Consider the following 18,668-nt stretch of genomic DNA (forward strand, 5'->3'; position numbering starts at 1 on the left):
AATAATAATTCATAAAATTACACATATTTTTCATACATCTGATAATAAACAGCTAGGCTATAATAAGAAGTAGAACGCGGTAAATAATGAATGCATTCCATAGTTTCCCCTGAATAACGGACTAGAGTCAAATCTGTGCCAGAAACTCCTCTATGGCAACAGGGGAGAAAAAGGGCAAGGAGAAAAAAGGAAAAGATTTGACAACATGGCGCAGGACTTTCCTTGAGAAAAGTTTCTTCGGAACACCAAAACATCCCGTTTTCTGCTGGATTTCCTCCCAGTTCGTCGACTCTCACACTGTTAACGTGCATATACTTTGAAGGATTTGAACCACAAACAGTCCTAAAGCTGTGCGTTTCTAAACCAAGATGACTGTATGATGGGATGAGAAGTGAGTCCCGTTGCACAAACCAAAGACTCAATAAGACCAGGATGGAGAAGCAAGCGACTCTGAAAGAAAAGGTAAATAAAGTCAAAAATGGACATTTGGGTGCACGTGTGTGTAAGCATGATGCCATTAATTAAGACCGTTAACAACAATTCATTTACTTTTAAACGTCACGTTCTGTTTTTCGGCCATCGACAGGAAATGCCAATTGAGCCATTCCTGCGAAAACCTCGTAAACTTTTGTATCGATTTTCCAGTCATGCATCACATAGCAGTACAGACACACAGTACAATGACTATATGGATATATTTATCCATGCATAGCAGCACAGACACAGTACAATATAGATATACTGTATCCATGCATAGCAGCACAGACACAGTACAATGACTATATGGATATATTGTATCCATGCATAGCAGCACAGACACAGTACAATATATACTGTATCCATGCATAGCAGCACAGACACAGTACAATGACTATATGGATATATTTATCCATGCATAGCAGCAGACACAGTACAATGACTATATGGATACATTGTATCCATGCATAGTAGCAGTAGCAGCATCAGCACAGTACTATGATGTATATGATGGATATATTGTATCTGACAATACAATACTCTATAAAGACACTGTTGTTGCACTGATATACGTTTTTTTAAACAAACAAAATATGTCAAGTTTCACAAGATGATACAGTGGTAAAAACACGTCTATCTATGTATAGTTTTCCTGGAACTGTATAACACCACATCTGCTCTGTGTGTGTGTGTGTGTGTGTGTGTGTGTGTGTGTGTGTGTGTGTGTGTGTGTGTGCGCGTGTGTGCGTGCGTGCTGCCATGAACAATATAGCTCCAAGATTTTGACATGAAGTGATGACAGTTATGATTGTCTGACCGTGTGTGTGTTTCTGGAGTGATGAGTTAATCTCTCTCTCTTTCTCTTGCTCTCTCTCTCCCTCTCTCCCTCTCTCTCCAACTCAGTGGTTCTCAACCTGTGGGTCAGGACCCCCCGGGAGATCCCCACATGATGTTGGGGGGCTTGTAGATCGGCTGTTTTTGCAATATTTATCTGTGGAACCGAGTCAAACTAAATGTAATGCCTCAACTCCGACAATTCCAAGTGCTTGTCAGGGTGTGGGGTCCCCAGTTCAAATATGATTATTGGGGGGTCCCCAGTTCAATAAGAAAAGGTTGAGAACCACTGCTCGCTCTCTCTCTCTCTCTCTCTCTCTCTCTCTCTCTCTCTCTCTCTCTCTCTCTCTCTCTCTCTCTCTCTCTCTCTCTCTCTCTCCTCTCTGTCCTTATGATTAAGTTGGTAGGGTGTTTTCTTTATTGGTCGACAGGGAGCCCCATTGGTGTAGGCTCTTATTATCTCTCTCTCTCTCTCTCTCCACCCTTCCGGCCCAGTGCCCACATAGAAGGCAGCCCCAAATGCACTGTGCCAGACTAGACTGCACACAGAGGACATTCCCTTCATCGCATATTTATGAACTAACTGCACTATGGGGAGGCAGGACATTTCTTTTGGTATTATTTTATTCATATGCTTCTAAACACCACTAAACTGTTTTATTTATTTATTTTGACAATTCTTTAAAACATGAACCCATGCATCCCTATTCTGGGCATATCGTAAAAAAAGGCAAACATTAGGCATGTTTTTTGGTGAATAGATTTGTTGTACAGACCCCTGGGGGACCCCAGCCAATGAAGTGTAGAGGGCTGAAGAGCTATAAAAACATGTTCACGTCAACGGCATAGTGGTTCAGATACTCTCCTTTATAGAATCACATGAAACCCTGGCTGGTTATAGGGAATCCCACTAGAATAGAGGCTTCTCTCCTGTGCCTCTAGTCTGCAGACATTAAATGTCTGAGCTTTCTCATTGTCCTTTACTAAAGGTAGTGGATGTGACGGACGTCTCACTCCGCTATAAAAAGAAACAGACTGTATGTTCTTTTTAGTCTAGGACTCTCACTCTAGGTGTGGCCTGTAGTTGTCTATCTTTGTCTAAAAGGTGGGTAGCCCTTCTAAACTAACTCAAAACAACACAAACCCAAACAGTTAACACTTGCTGCTTGTGCAGCAACACAGTGCAGCCTCCCTCTCAGAGCAGCACAGTGTTTTACCCATGGCTGACATGCTGTCTTCTTCTCCATCACTGCCTCCTGTCTTTAAACAGTATCCTTATATCCGCATATCATAGTACCGTTCAAAGTTAATATGATGTAATTCAGTGAAAATGTACCAAAGCATGTAAAATAGTGCTGGCAGTAAACGCGATTGCACAATACCATAGACATTTTGAATCATAGCTACTGTACTGCAATCTTTAAAGATCTAGGCTACTTAACAGTATATCATAGTTATTGTATGAGACTTTGTAACTACATTATTGGCTCATAATTGAATAACACAATACAAGAAGAGGAAATGTCGCAGTGGAGATACAAGTACAGAGACACAGTGAACGGTACAGTTACAGTAGTACCGTAGCTTGACGTTGACTCTGCCTTATACCAAAAAAGCCTTCATGTCTGCTTCTTCTTTCACCCTCTCTGCCTCTGGAAGTAATTACCAAGCATGCCCTATCCCAGAATTCAGTCTGAGTGAGGAGGTGTGGTGTGAAGGAGGTATTATAATGGAAGCTACCCCCACCAATGTGCTTCTTCTCAAGATTGTTTTCATTTCAGTAATACCTGGCAGAGGATCCCTGAACAGAGATACAGTGCAGATAGCACATCAACGGCTCTCTGAATAAAAAGAGACAGAGACAAAGTCAGATCTCTAATGGTTCTGCTTCTTCTGCCTGCCCCTGTATGAGAATACCTCGGCCAGTGAAGCTACTTTGATTAATGTGGGTGACGATAACTTAGTCAGTGATGACGTGGAGATTGGTTAGGGTTATGGTTATGGTTAGTGGCCTCCAAGTATCAGGGTTAGGGCTTGGAGTGATTATTCTGCCCTATCGCATTCCACAGAGGTGGAATGCAATGGTGCAGATTCTGCAGAATAGTAGATAAAGTCTCTCTACTACAATTTGTCTTGTGCCAAAGGAGGTGGTGTTAGCTAGACAAGGAGAACTGTTATCAGAGTGCTGAACCCCCTCAGAGGTTCCTTATGCGTTTAGATACCCAAGTACTCTGGTTCATTGCCTAAACCCCCTGTAGAAAACAGCATGTAATGTAAAGTGCATTTTCTTTGAGTAAGGGGTGTAAGAGTACATTGGACATTTGATAAAGAAACAATGGTGGCAGATGTAGCACTGCCATGCTACATCTCTCCCTAGGCCTGGATTAACTCTAAAAGTGAGTGATTAATTGCATGTTAATATGATTAGCATATCATTGAAGGTATACTATGTCACGCAGAATCATTTTGAATCGCATAAACGCCTAGGGTAATGCCTAATTTAAGTGTAGTTCCTGTTGCAGAATATAAAACAGAGGGTTGATTGCTTCACTTTCAAAATGATGCACTTAAGTATGAAGTACAAGTAGTTGTTGCCATTGGTTTATCTTAATGAACCCACAAATAATTCTCTTTTCAAAATGACTTTTTCATTCTTAGAACATTTTTATAGAAGAGTCACTCAACAACACAACTAAGAACGTTTTGAAATAGTAACCTGTTTTAGCCAGGACAGAAGAAAATCTTTACGGCGAATGTTTTGCTCATTAAATGTTTCTTTTGCTGAGTCAAATAACCTCAGGCTAATGTGCAACACATTTTCGATTATTACAAAATAATAGTCCTTTGTGGCTGAATCCTAATCCTACTTAAGAACATCAAATTACAGGGATTTTATTCAGTCTGATATTTCTTCTTCTTTCATTTTCACACGTTATTTTTCCACCTGTAATTTGCTTTACTACAGTACTTTGTTTCACATTCCCATGGTAACACAAATCAGCACTCAGCTGACCAGTATAACTGTAGTCAGCGCTACTCTTGGTCACAAAGCAGAAACGGCAGAATAACGGTGGAGTTGCTGGAGGGCACCTTCAAGGTAGCTACTGTATTAAGGGAGTTAGTCTTGTCCCGCTAAGGTAAGTAGTCATGGGAATTAACCGTTCCCGATCCCGAGCCATGTGACCGAGAGGTCAGCACATGAGCCTAGTATCTCCTGTTTCTGTAGCATGAGGCAGGTTGTTTTACAAGTACACCCCATGGATATGATGCTAGTATGTTGCAGGGACTTTTCCCCCAATCGAACCCTTGATGCTGAATGCAAGCTCAGTGACATTGGGTAAAATTTTCATTTTATAGTCTTTGGTATGACTCGACCAGGGATTGACCACTCTAACCACAAGGCCACTATTCTGTGGTCATATCCCACTGAATAGAATGTTCAACCAATACATTTTATACAATTCCAATTAACCAGTGGTGCTCAAACCTTTTCATGTCAAGGACCCCCAAAGGAACCAGGGACCTCCAGAAGCAAAGATTTGAGTTAAAAATGTTCGCTTTAAAAATATATATATTCAAAGATTTGCACACATTTTCATGATTTTTCAAAAATCGCGACACGAAGTGGCGCGCTATGAGCTTGTAGCTATGCTATTTTTGAATAGCCAAAGTATAAAATATGGCTAAAGTGGTTAAAATGATTGTGATGCTACAGTATATTAACTAAAATGACACGGACGCTTTCCCGGTTTTAATGGGTTAATTCATTTGCCAATCTTTTACACTTTTCCGTTTCAATTTCCGCAGCTTTCAATCTTTGGTTCTCGGACAGCGGGAAGACCACCGGTCCGTCGCATAGTAGTCGGCGAAGAAGCGACCAGATGTGGCCTCAGCAAAGCAGAGTTCATGGAGAAGGTGCAGCAGAGCAACGAGGCGTGTCAACGCGGGGACTTTCAGGCCGCCGTCCATCTCTACAGCGACGCCCTGCAGGCCGACCCGCAGAACTGCATCCTCTACAGCAACCGTTCGGCGGCCCTTCTCAAGTTAGGACAGCACCAGGCGGCTCTGGACGACGCTGCCAAGGCCCGGCAACTCAACCCCAAGTGGCCTAAGGTAAGACCCAGAGTGTAGAAGAGAGAGTAACGTCACTCTTTGATCTCGCCGCAAAGCGGGCTCCTATGGGCTACGGTTCCAAACATTGGAACTATCTCATTGAGATAGACAGAGCACTTCCGCCTTCCATTGTTACAATGGGAGTCAACGCTAGTGTCATCACTCTCTTATACAGCTCTGCTAAGACCGTGTCAACTATCTTACGTAACATCAGTGGTGGAAAAAGTACTCACATTTGTTACTGTACTGTAAAAGTATCAATACTGCAATGTAGAAATACTCTGTTACATGTAAAAGTCCAGAATTCAAAATTTACTTGAGTAAAAGAACAAAAGTATTGGTTTAAAAATGTACTTAAAGTACCAAAAGTAGAAAGTACTCATTATGCAGAATGTCGTCCCATTTCACAAGTTTTTAAATGTATAAAAGGTAGACTAATCTTTTGAAAATAGCCGATCTACAAGCTCACAATGCGTCGTGATACGACGCATTGTGAGCTTGTAGATCGGCTATTTGAAGCAATGAGGTTTTTTTTTCAATGGTAGTGGATGGACTGAGAGGGTTTTTGACCAACCAAGCAACAGCAATCAATGGGCGCTGTTGTTTGTTTTTTTGAAAATAGCAAAAAATGCCGATCTACAAGCTCACAGCGTGTCACAATGCGAAGCATTGTGAGCTTGTGGACCGGCTATTTTTGAACATTAGTGAACGTTTTTCAAAGAATAAAATGGGGATCGAATGATTAAAACCAGAAAAAGACGGCCCGGACGGTTGGCGGTCTGGGCACCTAGGCTGGTAATCCAGCCTGACAGCGTGTCGTGGGTTCGACTCCCGATCCCGACGGCCTTTGCAGCATGTCACCCCCCATCTCTCTCCCTATTTCCTGTCAGACTACTGTCCTATCAAGTAAGGCATACAAGACACAGAAAAAAACAGGAAAAGACAACACTTATGCCATATCACGATATAATGAAATCCAAATTACCTGACGAATACTCTACTCTACCCATACTCTACTCTATCTATCATATCTACTATCACAATATCAATATAAAATGTGTATATTTCCCAGCCCTATTGTATGCATCAAAATGGTGGACCTACTGTATACTATGCAGGCAGCAAGACAAGAATGTGACTATGGAACAGGGACGTCACGGGCTCTCAGAAGGTGGGGGGGATGGACTTTCGGTGGACTTTACACTTTGGCTATTCAAAAATAGCAGATATACAAGCTCATAGCGCGGCACCGAGTGCCGCGCTATGAGCTTGTAGATCTGCTATTTTTGAAAAAGCGTGAAAAACATTTGTAACTGTCAAATGTAAACAAATTTTGTATTTTCAAAATGTTGCGTTTTTTGGGCGGATTTTGTTCGTTTTTTTTTAGGGATGTCCGATATTATCGGCCTCCCGATATTATCGGCCGATATTAGCATGAAAATTGATATCGGGAAAATATCGGTATCGGTTTTTGAAAAAAAAACAACATTTTTTTTTTTTTTTGCTTTATAAATAAGTTACAGGAGTTCTTACTGTATATGGTGTGTGTGATATGAAATTTGAGCTTACCCTAATCACAATAATCCCCACATATATCGGTATCGGTTGATATCGGTATCGGTAATTAAGAGTTGGACAATATCGATATATCGGTTATCGGTAAAAAAGCCAATATCACAACCCTAGTTTTTTTCATGTTTTGGTTACTTTATTTCGGTTTTAAGGTTAGGGTTAGGTTATTTAATTCTTATTTTTGCCTGATTTTACCAATTTATTATCAAAAAATATATATATTTTGTCTTTTTTCAAAAAGTGGGGGGTATGAAATCACGGATCTGTGAGGCCACTATTCAATTTGATTTAGAACAAAACTTCAAACAACTTCATATAGTATATTCATTTTGTTGGAAAATGAAAATATCATCACCTGCTTATTCAGTATCTCTAAAATATAGAGGCTCCATGCACCGTTATAATTGTGTCAGTCAAGGAAGTTATCTACCATCTTCTCTAAATGTACAGTACCATAATTGCTTTCACATTTGCGCTCTGCAATTATTTAGTAAGAGGAGCTGTCAGTATTTCCCTTCCAAATGGTGGGTATCTCATTTGGGGACAAATTGATTCATTTTGGAACATAATGACATGCTCTCCTTCTCCATTTCTCTGCATAACCTCTGTAGTTGGCATTCCATACATCATCTATATATATACTCTTGGTGGTGTACAGGACTTGCAATGGCTGGTGAAGGTCTTGTGTTTAGTCTACACTTGGGCAGTGGTGTAAAGTAACTAAGTACATTTACTCAAGTACTGTACTTACTGTAAGTATCCCTTTGAGGTACTTTTACTCTACTGGAGTATTTAACATTTTCTAATTTTCCATCTCAGAGACAAATATTGTACTTTTTTACTCCACTGCAATTATTTGAAAACTTTAAATAGCTCCCAATGCGTCGTGATGCGACGCATGTACTGTAGATCTGCTATTTTCAAACGTTTTTTTTTTACATTTTATACATTTGAAAACGTGTACAATGGGACGACATTCTGTATGATGAGTACATTTTTATACCAATACTTTTGTACTTTTACTAAAAGTGAATTTTGAATTCCGGACTTTTACTTGTTACAGAGTATTTCAACATTGCAGTATGTATTGATACTTTTACCTAAAGGGATAGTTCACCCCCAAAATGACTTTTTTTCCTATCGATTAGTCACCCCATGGAGACTCGAATGAATGGATTTTCTTTTGTTTTTGTCACATTCCTAAGACAATTATTGAGTGGTTCCGGTAGGAGACACAAAGAGTCTCCTTTGTGTCTCTTCTACCGGAACCGCTGCCTACCGGTCCACTGGTCATCAAGTTATTGGCTTAGGAATGTGACAAAAACAAAAAAACATCCATTCATTCAAGTCCCCATGTGGTGACTAATCGATAGAAAAAGTTATCTTTTGGGAGAACTATCCCTTTAACCCATTGATACCCGGAACGCATCTGTGTCACTTTAGATGTCTTTGGCTATTCAAAAATAGCAGATATACAAGCTCATAGCGCGGCACCGAGTGCCGCGCTACGAGCTTGTAGATCTGCTATTTTTGAAAAATCGTGAAAATATTTTTTTTATATTTTTTTCCGAAAAATTGTTAGGATTTTGAATTTTTTTAGACGCTGCCTCAGGTCTTAATGGGTTAAGTAAAAAAATAGTGTTTTTTTCCACCACTGCACTGGGGGCACATGGACTAACCTTACCATAGATTTCACATTAGTCAAACACACAGATCATGAGGGAGAGAGCCGGTCCTCTGAGGGTTGCGACTGCATTGATTGCATGTTGCATCAAGACACGTGTGTGTGTGTGTGTGTGTGTGTGTGTGTGTGTGTGTGTGTGTGTGTGTGTGTGTGTGTGTGTGTGTGTGTGTGTGTGTGTGTGTGTGTGTGTGTGTGTGTGTGTGTGTGTGTGTGTGTGTGTGTGTGTGTGTGTGTGTGTGTGTGTGTGTGTTAGGGAGTGCTAGATTGATGAGAAGAAGGAAGAGAGAGAGAGATTGATGGTAATCTCTCCTCCGTCATTCCCAATGATGGATCAAAGGCCACCTCTGTCTTTGATCTGGGGGTTGTGTGTGTGTGTGTGTGTGTGGAGATTCAGGTAGGTTTTCTCCTGAGGTGAAATGGTTTCATTGTATCGACTCATTGACATCAAAGTCACTTTATATTGCAAAGCATTGACCTATGATACAAACCTTAATCAAATTGCTCTATAGGCCGATAGTAAAAGAAAAAGGAAAGTGTGAGTAAAATGGTGTATTTGTTCATATTGGTACACTTGTTTTCATTGCATTTAATAACCAAAAGTAATATGTTAAAGGAGTAGTTCACCCAAAAAATGAATCACTTACACACAATTACACACCCCATGAAGCATTGAATTCATGGAGATTTTCTTTGTTTTTGTCGCATTTCTAAGCCATTAATTCGATGACTGGCAGTCTCTCCGGTAGGAGACACAAGTCTACTTTGTGTGTCCTACCGGATACATAAGCATCTTTATTATTGTCATCAAATTATTGGCTTAGGAATGTGACAAAAACAAATATCTCCATGAATGCAATGCTTCATGGGGGTGTGTCAGAAAATAGGTGAACTACTCCTTTCAATTAGATGCATAGAAGTGGCTCCTGCCTTTGCTGTTGAAGATATTCTGCAGTTTAGCATCTCTTCTCCAGACAATGTCCAAATCCGTTAATTTAGATGTCTTTTTTTTATAATTAGACAAGGATCTACTGTGTGAGGACCAGAGCTTTGCAGTGTAATCCATTCTCTAAACCACATTCTCTTACTTCGTGTCATTTCTCCGTCCTTGTATCATTGGAATACTGATATAACCTATTAAAGTCACTGTTAACGTTCAATATTGGAGGGATTCCAGAAACCCAAGGAGGGCCAAGCTGTAATTGAAAATCACTGCCAAAATCACTCCCCTCTTTTCCTTTTGATATGCTATCCAAGCACAATGAACCCTTTGTGGTTCTGATTGGGGGGGGGGGGTGGTTGGTTTAATCTAGACCCCCATCTTATTCTTGGGTTTAGTGCCTGTCCGACTTTCATGATGAAATTAGCATTCACAGACTCAACGTTAATGTATGGCCCAGAACAGATATTCTATTACATGTCTCATTTAATTGTCATTATTTATTAATATATTTATATAATTGACCGGGTCTGGGGATTAATTGACCAGGGGGTCCCTCAGGGGTTTATACTTTGTCTTTGCTCTCTTTTTCCCCCTCTCTGCACCAAATCTCTTTCCTGAAAATAGATGATCTACAAGCTCACAACTGGCTCACAACTCATTCGTGTGTTACAATGCGTTGTGAGCTTGTAGATCGGCTATTTTCACCCAATGTTCACTTATTTTAATGGATGTTTGCCTATTATCAAGACATGTCTAGAATGGGGATGCTAGGTTTTAAGTGGTTAAATGGAAAAAAGGGAAATAAATATATATTCCATGAATTACCACTAGGGGGCAATCTTGTCAAACAGCCACTGCTGTAATGTCTTCTCAGTCAGTCAGTCAGTCAGACACTGGGAGCGTTTTGTCTGTTCAGAGCAATCTTACAACAAATTAGATTTCCAGCTGTATAATGGTAATGCTGAAGAGATGGCACCACGCCATCCATACCTGTGTGCCAAGATACATCAATGCAAACTGTCATGGACAATTTAATGCATATTAGCATTTGATTGTTTAAAGGAAAAGTCAACGTCAGAAGGCTTCGTTCTTTTGTCTCCTGTGTGACACAGAGAGAGTTATTTGCATCTTAAAACAGAGTTTTACGCTTTAAAACTCTGTTGCATTACGTGTGGAAGTGGGGGGAGGGGGGGGGGGGGGTCAACCAGTATGGGTGACCGGATGGTGTGTTGACCATGTGGTCACAGCATCCCCAGCAGGTTCAGTGGTTTTCAACCTTTTTCATGCCAAGGACCCCTAAATTGATATACATTTGGCCGCGGACCCCCATCTGAAAATGTTTTGTGCCAGGGACCCCCCAGAAGCAAAGATTTGAGTCAAAAATGTTTGCTTTAAAAAAAAAAATATATATATTCACTCCGCACTTGCGGAGTGCCAGAAATCTCCACTCTCTCTCTTTAAAGATTTTTCAAAAATAGCAGATCTACATGCTTGAGTGCCGCCCTATGAGCTTGTATATCTGCTATTTTTGAATAGCCAAAGCTAAGTGGTTAAAAATGATTGTGACGCTATGTTAACTAATTTCGCTGGGGACCCCCTGGTACCCCCCACCAAGGACCACTGGTGGTCCCCGGACCACTGGTTGAGAACCACTGAGATTCTGCCCCCCTCTCTACCCTTGGTTTCCATCCTGTCTACTATCCTATCTAAATAAAGCAGAAAAACACCAAATAGTTTTTTTATAAAAAAAAATATGTGACACTATCAACTCACCTTGAGTTTTTGCTGGAAAAACATTGTGCGGTTCAGCACACAGTGCATCTACACTATACCCGAGCCGTAGTAGTGTGTAATCAAAGAACATTGCATATTCCCTCTCCTCTGTTGTGACATATATCGGCAGTCGTGACAGCCTTATGGTGTTTGCCTCGGGGGGGAAGTGGAAGGTCTGGGTTTTCACAGCCGTACAAAGTCGATCCACTGCGGCTGAATGTTTGATGAGGGAAAAGGGGATTAAATCACCAAGAGTGTGCTGGCATTTAGATCCTGTGTGAGTACATATTTATCATCAATCATGCCTGCCTGTGACCGCACCTCCGGATAGGCCCGTCAAACGATGACAGGCTGGGCTGCGCGCTGCCCCCACGCACCACCGAGCAGCGGCCCACCCTCTGGAAGCACCATATAGCCAGCTCGCCGAGAGGAACCTCTGTCTAATCTGTCAGCCTCCCCCCCCCCTGTCGCGGGAAGTGCCAGAAATCTCCAATCTCTCTCTCTCGCTCTCTCTTTCTCTCTCTTGCTCTCCCTCTCCTTTTCTCTCTCTGTTATTTTTCTGAAAGAAGAGAAAATGTGGTTTAATGACCCAAGACAGCTTTAGGCCCTTTGTAAACTCGCCCTCTCACTGAATGCAAAAGGATTAAATGAGAACAAAATAGGGTGCCGTTCTCAAGACGAGAGGCACATACTTAAGTATGTCTGTTTGCATTTTGCGCGTACATGAGCGCATGTGTGTATGTGTGTATGTGTGTGTGTATGTGTAAAGGGCAGCAGAAAGAAAGTGTGATGGATACTCCATTTCCTTTGCCTACGCACATTGCATTCTTTGCAAAATGATGGATAAAAGCGCATTGGGGCCCCCGTGTTTACATCAAAAAACACAAAACAATTGGTGTAATCTAATTTCGTGACGCTCTGTCCAATGTTCCGATGCTTAAATCTGGAGCTATTGAGGGCGACGACAAGTCCTCTTCTCTAGAGGGAATTCCTGCCCATACTCCTCCGTCTGCTCCCTCTTATACTCTCCACAACATGGTACCACTGACATGTTAAACAAACAGCAGGCCTTTCTGCCATCACTCCCCCCTCCTCTTGATAGAGCACTGACATGAGAGCTCGTGGGGAACTGGAGGCGGTGGAGCCATCGCATTTGCATTTGCATACCTCATCATCACAGGCTATGATGATGGCGGTGGGTCCATTTAAGACACTCTCAGTGTTACTTTAATGGTGCGTTCACACGGGCAGATAAAAAGATACATGCTACCATTCATTTTACAATAGAAGCCAGCGACATGAAGATATAAAGATACGTTTGACGTTTGTAGCTGTAGCTCTAGCGCAGGGGTCTTCAACAGGCGGTCCGGGACCCCTAAGGGGTCCTCAGTGTTACTACAGGGGGTCCGCCAAATCTTTGTGTGATATGATTTTTTTTCTTCCTTATCCACTTGAACCCTAGCATCCCATTTCTGAGGAGAACTTTAACCAAAAATAGCAGATCTACAAGCTCACAACGCCTCGCGCTGCGAGGCGTTGTGAGCTTGTAGATCGGCTATTTTTGGCAAAGAGGTATCTATGTAGAGAGAAAAAAGAGCAGACCAAGTAAACAAAAAAAGTTGAATCTGAAACACAATTTTATACAATATATAGGGGGTCCCTGCTTCATCTCTCTCTCAGGTAGGGGGTCCTTGGCCTGAAAACGTTGAAGACCCCTGCTCTAGCGACAAAGATACAGTACAAAGCTACAAATTCAAGTTGAGCTGGGTTCAACTTCCAGATACAACGATACAAAACTACAACTGTAGCTCTGATGAAGATGACGTCAACGACCATGTTGAGCAACACAGATACAAAGCGACACAGCTACAAAGATGCTGTGTATCTTTGTATCTGTATCTTTGTATCTGGCCCGTGTGAACGCACCATTACAGAGGATTTCTCTCTGATATCGAGGGTGTTCAGCCTCCTCAATGTTGACTGCAGATGTTTCCAAATGATAGAAAAGACATATTGAATCCATACCCTGTTGTTGGTTGTGTAAGTCTTGGTCTGATTTTCCCAGTTCTCCGGGGAGCTCAATAGGGTCACAGCAGGGGGGCGCCCGCTGGCCTAGCGGTCCAGGCGCATACCACATATAGGCTCTTATGCAGTTCGAATCCCTATCCAGCCGACCTTTGCTGCGTGTCACTCCCCGTCTCTCTCTCTCCCTGTTTCCTGTCCATCTCCACTATCTACTATCAATAAAGGCACAAAAATATATTTAGAAAAAAATGACCTCAGAACTAACATCTTAATAGACCAGGAACAATGCAAGGTGGAGATGCATGTCCCACCTGGTTATGCGTGCATTACCTGTTGTACCCTTTGTCAGAGTACCCGTTGTACCTGTCTGTCTGTCTGTCTGTCTGTCTGTCTGTCTGTGTCCCTTTTATGCCCATGTAGGGAGTTCTGTGTCAGGCATGCCCATCATGGTCAGTATCATGTTGGTATCATGTTGGTATCATGGTCAGTATCATGGTCAGTATCATGGTCAGTATCATGGTCAGTATCATGTCAGTATCATGGTCAGTATCATGGTCAGTATCATGTCAGTATCATGGTCAGTATCATGTCAGTATCATGGTCAGTATCATGTCAGTATCATGGTCAGTATCATGTCAGTATCATGGTCAGTATCATGGTCAGTATTATGGTCAGTATCATGGTCAGTATCATGTCAGTATCATGGTCAGTATCATGGTCAGTATCATGGTCAGTATCATGGTCAGTATCATGGTCAGTATCATGGCAGTATCATGGTCAGTATCATGGTCAGTATCATGGTCAGTATCATGGTCAGTATCATGTCAGTATCATGGCAGTATCATGGTCAGTATCATGGTCAGTATCATGGTCAGTATCATGGTCAGTGTCATGTCAGTATCATGGTCAGTATCATGGTCAGTATCATGGTCAGTATCATGCCAGTATCATAGTCAGTATCATGGTCAGTATCATGGTCAGTATCATGGTCAGTATCATGTCAGTATCATGTCAGTATCAGGTCAGTATCATGGTCAGTATCATGGTCAGTATCATGTCAGTATCATGTCAGTATCATGTCAGTATCATGTCAGTATCATGGTCAGTATCATGTTGGTATCATGGTCAGTATCATGTCAGTATCATGTCAGTATCATGTCAGTATCATGGTCAGTATCATGTTGGTATCATGGTCAGTATCATGTCAGTATCATGTCAGTATCATGTCAGTATCATGTCAGTATCATGGTCAGTATCATGGTCAGTATCATGGTCAGTATCATGTCAGTATCATTGTCAGTATCATAGTCAGTATCATGTCAGTATCATGGTCAGTATCATGTCAGTATCATGGTCAGTATCATGGTCAGTATTATGGTCAGTATCATGTCAGTATCATGGTCAGTATCATGGTCAGTATCATGTCAGTATCATGGTCAGTATCATGGTCAGTATCATGTCAGTATCATGGTCAGTATCATGGTCAGTATCATGGTCAGTATCATGGTCAGTATCATGTCAGTATCATGGTCAGTATCATGGTAGTATCATGTCAGTATCATGTCAGTATCATGTCAGTATCATGTCAGTATCATGGTCAGTATCATGGTCAGTATCATGGTCAGTATCATGTCAGTATCATGTCAGTATCAGGTCAGTATCATGGTCAGTATCATGGTCAGTATCATGTCAGTATCATGGTCAGTATCATGGTCAGTATCATGTCAGTATCATGGTCAGTATCATGGTCAGTATCATGGTCAGTATCATGGTCAGTATCATGGTCAGTATCATGTCAGTATCATGTCAGTATCAGGTCAGTATCATGGTCAGTATCATGGTCAGTATCATGTCAGTATCATGGTCAGTATCATGGTCAGTATCATGGTCAGTATCATGGTCAGTATCATGGTCAGTATCATGCCAGTATCATGGTCAGTATCATGGTCAGTATCATGCCAGTATCATGGTCAGTATCATGTCAGTATCATGTCAGTATCATGTCAGTATCATGGTCAGTTCAGTATCATGTCAGTATCATGTCAGTATCATGGTCAGTTCAGTATCATGTTGGTATCATGTCAGTATCATGTCGGTATCATGGTCAATATCATGTTGGTATCATGTCAGTATCATGTCAGTAACATGGTCAGTTCAGTATCATGTCTGTATCATGGTCAATACCATGGTCAGTTTCATGGTCAGTTTCATGGTCAATATCATGGTCAATATCATGTATCATGATACTGACCACACCAGAGTTCCAATAGGCTCTGAGTTCTTAAAGTGATTGCTTGCTATAGGCTGCAGGGGGAGAACAGTAGACCAGGCAGGTAGTCTGCTATCGCTTGGCCTTTTCAACATGACATGAGTCAAAAATGGTTCAGGAGACGGGCATCGCAGAATCTTAGACAGCAGCTTCAGCAGACAGCTTATGATGTCAGGGTCATACACCATGTCTGGAGCGCATAGTAATATATATATATACTGTAACTCTTGTGCCGCTCTGTTCCCTCCTCTGTCCCCAGAACGTCTCCTAAAGCATCATACAGCTCATCCAACGGCTCCGACTGTGTGGCCTCGTGTACTTGTACTGCCGGAGGGTGCTTTTAGCACAGAGGGTGCAGACGCGTCCGTTTCAGGATGTCTGAAATCAATTCGGACGCTTTGTCCCTTTCCATCTCTCTCTGTCGAGGAGAGTCCATGGAAAATGTGGGTAAACGGCTCATTGCAGAGAGAAAGCCACCTGGAAGCCGTGCAAAATGTCTGTCCTGTTCTTCATGCAACACGGTTTAAATGTTGGTTTGCTGGTTCCAGTTGAGAAGAATGCATTATTGGCTATACATGTACATGTATAAGTTAATGTACCTCATCTTGGCAGAGGACCCATATTGATTTCTTGATACGAATCCATCAGACTTCATGTCTTGTGATGATGACCCGGAGGTTGCGTGCATGTGTCCCCATGTCTCTGGCACATACCGTACACGAGTGTGCATCTCATTACACGCAAACTTGTTTTTCTCTTTCACATGGATGCTAAATAGGCCGAAAAATGGCTCTTTTTATATCCCTACGGAGAGGCCTCAGGCTCACCCGAGACAATGACTGTTTGCGTTGGTAAAGGTCACCGTGTTCAAGGGGCTGGAAGGGAACTTTAATTACAGCAGCAGCATATCCAGTAATTGTGTGTGGAGTGTTTTCTGAGCTTTTGTGACGACGCGGCCTGTTGCTGCCCCTACGCGGAGAGCGGGCCGAAATGAATCGTCATGTTGTGTACAAACCCCATCGTCTGCCCTTCTCTGTGTCAGGCTGCTTTTTGTGTGTTAGGGCAGGGGTTCCCCAAACCTTTCCATGCCAAAGAGCCACAAATATAGCCATAGCCTTTTGCGAAATGGCTTTCAAAAACAAAAATATACAAAAATAGCCGACATCCCTTTTGTCCTCTGTGAGGACCCAAGGGAGTGCGGTGCTTGGCGTTTCAGTCGGTCGGATAGGCGGTTGTCCAGAACCGCTGTAGCCTACTGACCGATATGTCCATCTTCTAATTTAAAACATTTCTGAAAATGTATTTGACGATAATGACATTCCAGTGGGTAAACTGGTGCAATAATCATATTAACTCTTTAACTGGCAGATTAAGATTGTAATAGTGTCACCCCAGTGCCAGCGAAAAGTAGTGTTTTTACCTACCTTTTGAATATTTTTCGTGAACGCTGTCCGCACAGTGATCGCCTCATTACACGCACAGGGGTCTCATAGAATTTTGGGGGAAAAAAATATCCGATCGTGGTAATCCGTTCCATAGTTGCAGCAAGTTGAAAATAGCATGTTTTGCCAAAAATACATAGTAAAACACAGGAGCCGAGATACAGAATATTTCCCTAACAGGGAAGTGAATGGAGCAGCAAATCTTTGGATCGCGTTATCTTCTTGTTCTGTGTGAATAACGAAAAAACGCGTCAATGGCACTGTGGACCAAGTACCAATTGACTCGAAAACGCGTCCATGGCAGTAAATGAGTTAATTGAAAATAGATATAATTATTTGTTTTATGATTTTTTTCTTTCATTTTCCTCTCCTCTCCAGTTAGCCCCCTTGGTGCTCCCATGCGACCCCCACTTTATGAAAACCTGTGTGATGTAGAGCTCCACCGGGTTATATAACGCTCCCCCCTGTGCAGCATGACAGTCTGTTGAAACCAGCTCTTATCTGATCTCAGTGTGTGTGAAGAAGAAAGAGCCTGATGACTCTTGATGTCACGTGGAGAGCTGTTACAATCATGCTTAATTTAAACGCCGCTGTACGCTGGTGTTTTGCGCACCGAAAACAGCAGATCTACAAATTCACAATGTGTCATCACGTGACGTGTCGCAAGCTTGTAGATCTGCTATTCCCAGCATGCGACACTGTCGTACAATGAAGTATATAATGGCTTTATAGCCTCTTGAGAGCCTTTCTTCTCGACGTTATTCTCCCCGTCTGTAATATTTATCTATCACAAGGGAGTGACTGATTCTATTACTGTGACAACGCAGTTAAAATGGGCCAAAGAATGAAACGTAACGAGATTAGCAATGTTGTAGCTCAGCTTGCTACACGAAATCCTATTTGTGTAAGAGCAGGCTTCAAATATTGTCAGTATGGGGAATGTATGTTGTTTTTTACATCAGTGGTGGAAAAAGTACTCACATTTTTTACTTAAGTAAAAATATCAATACTGCAATATAGAAATACTATGTTACAAGTAAAAGTCCGGAATTCAAAATGCACTTGAGTAAAAGTACAAAAGTATTGTACTTAGTTACTTTCCACCACTGCTTTACATTATGCATTTAATGTACAGTAGAACTATTCTCATTTGCAAGTGACTCTCGAGCGGCCTGCAAAAACCTGAAATAGTCATCTGGCCTACTGAGTAAGTGTCAAGTGCATTCCAACTGCACAAACAGTAGTGTGGATAAGAGCTGCCCTGGCCAGACTGTGACATCATTTCCTGTCTTTGCCCTGTGCAGACTAGATTTCAGTATAGGTCTGTCTTGAAAGCTCACACTGACTACATCTTGAGAACAATTGCTTGGAACATAGTTGGAAGTAAGTAAGGTGAATGTAATGCACAACCTAAATCGCTTTGGATAAAGGCGCTACGGTATATACCGTAAATGCACCATTTACCATTTTACTCCCCAACTCCCACTCAATTTTTGTCAACGAGTGTCAAAGAGTGTCATCATAAGTGTTTTCTTAAAA

At 41.8% G+C, this 18,668-nt stretch overlaps 1 protein-coding gene across 1 annotated transcript in view; it reads left to right on the forward strand.

Annotated features, from left to right (window-relative positions):
- The first annotated feature begins 318 nt into the window (after positions 1 to 318).
- The window catches only part of ttc28 (tetratricopeptide repeat domain 28), a 400,474-nt gene continuing 382,124 nt past the window's right edge, over positions 319 to 18,668 (forward strand). The window contains exons 1-2 of the mRNA XM_084056166.1: positions 319 to 462; positions 5,119 to 5,424. Of these exons, the coding sequence (XP_083912292.1) occupies positions 385 to 462; positions 5,119 to 5,424 (384 nt within the window). The 5' untranslated portion in view covers positions 319 to 384. The remainder of the gene's footprint in view (positions 463 to 5,118; positions 5,425 to 18,668) is intronic.

Source organism: Gymnoscopelus microlampas (assembly GCF_963454915.1).
Source record: "Gymnoscopelus microlampas genome assembly, chromosome: 4".
Classification (NCBI taxonomy): Eukaryota; Metazoa; Chordata; class Actinopteri; order Myctophiformes; family Myctophidae; genus Gymnoscopelus; species Gymnoscopelus microlampas.